The sequence below is a fragment of the Brassica napus genome, chromosome C6 (genome assembly GCF_020379485.1).
Source record: "Brassica napus cultivar Da-Ae chromosome C6, Da-Ae, whole genome shotgun sequence".
Classification (NCBI taxonomy): Eukaryota; Viridiplantae; Streptophyta; class Magnoliopsida; order Brassicales; family Brassicaceae; genus Brassica; species Brassica napus.
In genome coordinates, this window is record NC_063449.1 from 13,808,772 (window position 1) to 13,810,244 (window position 1,473).

A 1,473-nucleotide genomic window follows, 5' to 3' on the forward strand; every position below is an offset into this window, starting at 1 on the left:
CATAAAAAGATGAAAATTTCATTAAAATCTGACATCCCAAAGGCAAATTTCTAAAACGCAATCATTTTTCTTAAGCTTTTAAGTTAACTACAATCGAGAAGTTGCAGAGTCGCCACGCCATCACCTACTGTTTAGGGGAAGTTAATAAGATTTTCTTTTAATTACGACATTTTTATGTTTAAAAAGGGATATGAGGATTAAATCATTTCATCGACATCTCCACAAACATTCCAAATCTAAACATGGTTCTAGACATCAACCAAGAATACGAGAGATTTTTCATCAGTCATGAGATCATTAATAAAAAAAAAGCGGTATTTGATACAACTCGCTCGTGACGGATTAAAGGAAGATATAGGTGAGGGGTTGGAGTCAACAGAGTTTGCGACGCGTGGAACACTCTTTTAAGAAGCAGCAGAAGTCGAAGAGATACTGGAGATGGAGAAAACTCCACCAAAAAGCCCTCAAAGACGTAAGAGGAAGACGATGAGATTTGGGGATCCGGAAGACGACTACCCTTGGGATAAACCGGAAGAGGAAGACGAGGAAGAGAGTGAAGCGGAGGAAGAGGATACCGATGACTGGTCGTATGAAGGAGATACGCGGGTTGACGTCTACGATGAAGACATGATTGATGAGGATACCGAGGACTGGTCGTATGAAGGAGATACGCGGGTTGACGTCTCCGATGACGACATGATTGACGATGATACCAATTAGTATATTCACCATGGCAAACGAGGTTCCATCTCCGCCGTACCAGGCCTTTTAACTGCCTCCAACGCCAAGGCCGGAGGTGGTTCCGTCTCCGCCGTACCAGGCTCTTTAGCTGCCTCCAACACCATGACCGGAGGTGGTTCCGTCGCTAACTCCTCCGCCGCCGAACAAGGCTCCATCTCTGGTTCCAGCACCGAGTCCAGCGCTGAACAAGGCTCCGTCTCTGGTTCCAACGCCATGGCCGGAGGTGGTTCCATCGCTGACTCCTCTGCCGCCGAACATGGCTCCGTCTCTGGCTCCAGCGCCTCGTCCAGCGCAGCCGTAGTAGGCTTCGTCTCTGGCTCCAGCTCCACCTACGTGTCTGGCTCCAGCCCCTCTGTCGTTGCCTCCAGTGCCAACTCAAACTCCGGCGCAGTCTCCGGCGCAGGTAAATAAGATGTATCTATCTCCGTTTCGTGTTATTAATATGTTTGCTTCTATTGTCAACTTGTTGTATGTACTTCGGTATGTAACATTCTGTACGGATCAGATCTTTTGTTTCCCTCACTGTGGACCGAATTATTATCTATTGAACCTTATATGTATATGCCAACCTTATATATGGTGTACATTAAGTATATGTACACCTTATATATGGGTGTACTTTCTTTGGTGTATGTACACCTTTGTAGTCTACTTGTTAAAGTAACATAACAGTATTCTCGCAATAAGAAGGAGGATATTACATAGATATTACAGACACACTTAGAAACCTTA

At 45.2% G+C, this 1,473-nt stretch overlaps 1 protein-coding gene across 1 annotated transcript; it reads left to right on the forward strand.

Annotated features, from left to right (window-relative positions):
• Window positions 1–438: 438 nt before the first annotated feature.
• LOC106403454 (probable GH family 25 lysozyme 3) lies at window positions 439–1,152 on the forward strand. Its single transcript, XM_013844281.1, has 2 exons — window positions 439–675; window positions 721–1,152. Exons 1-2 carry the CDS (start codon window positions 439–441, stop codon window positions 1,150–1,152), a joined length of 669 nt encoding a protein of 222 aa, XP_013699735.1.
• Window positions 1,153–1,473: the final 321 nt, after the last annotated feature.

Excerpts from the sequence above, each read along its gene's own strand:
- LOC106403454 (XM_013844281.1), top strand. The coding sequence starts at position 439 with ATGGAGAAAACTCCACCAAAAAGCCCTCAAAGACGTAAGAGGAAGACG. Across the intron at positions 676-720 it reads CGTATGAAGGAGATACGCGG|TATATTCACCATGGCAAACG; the intron begins GTTGACGTCTCC and ends GATACCAATTAG.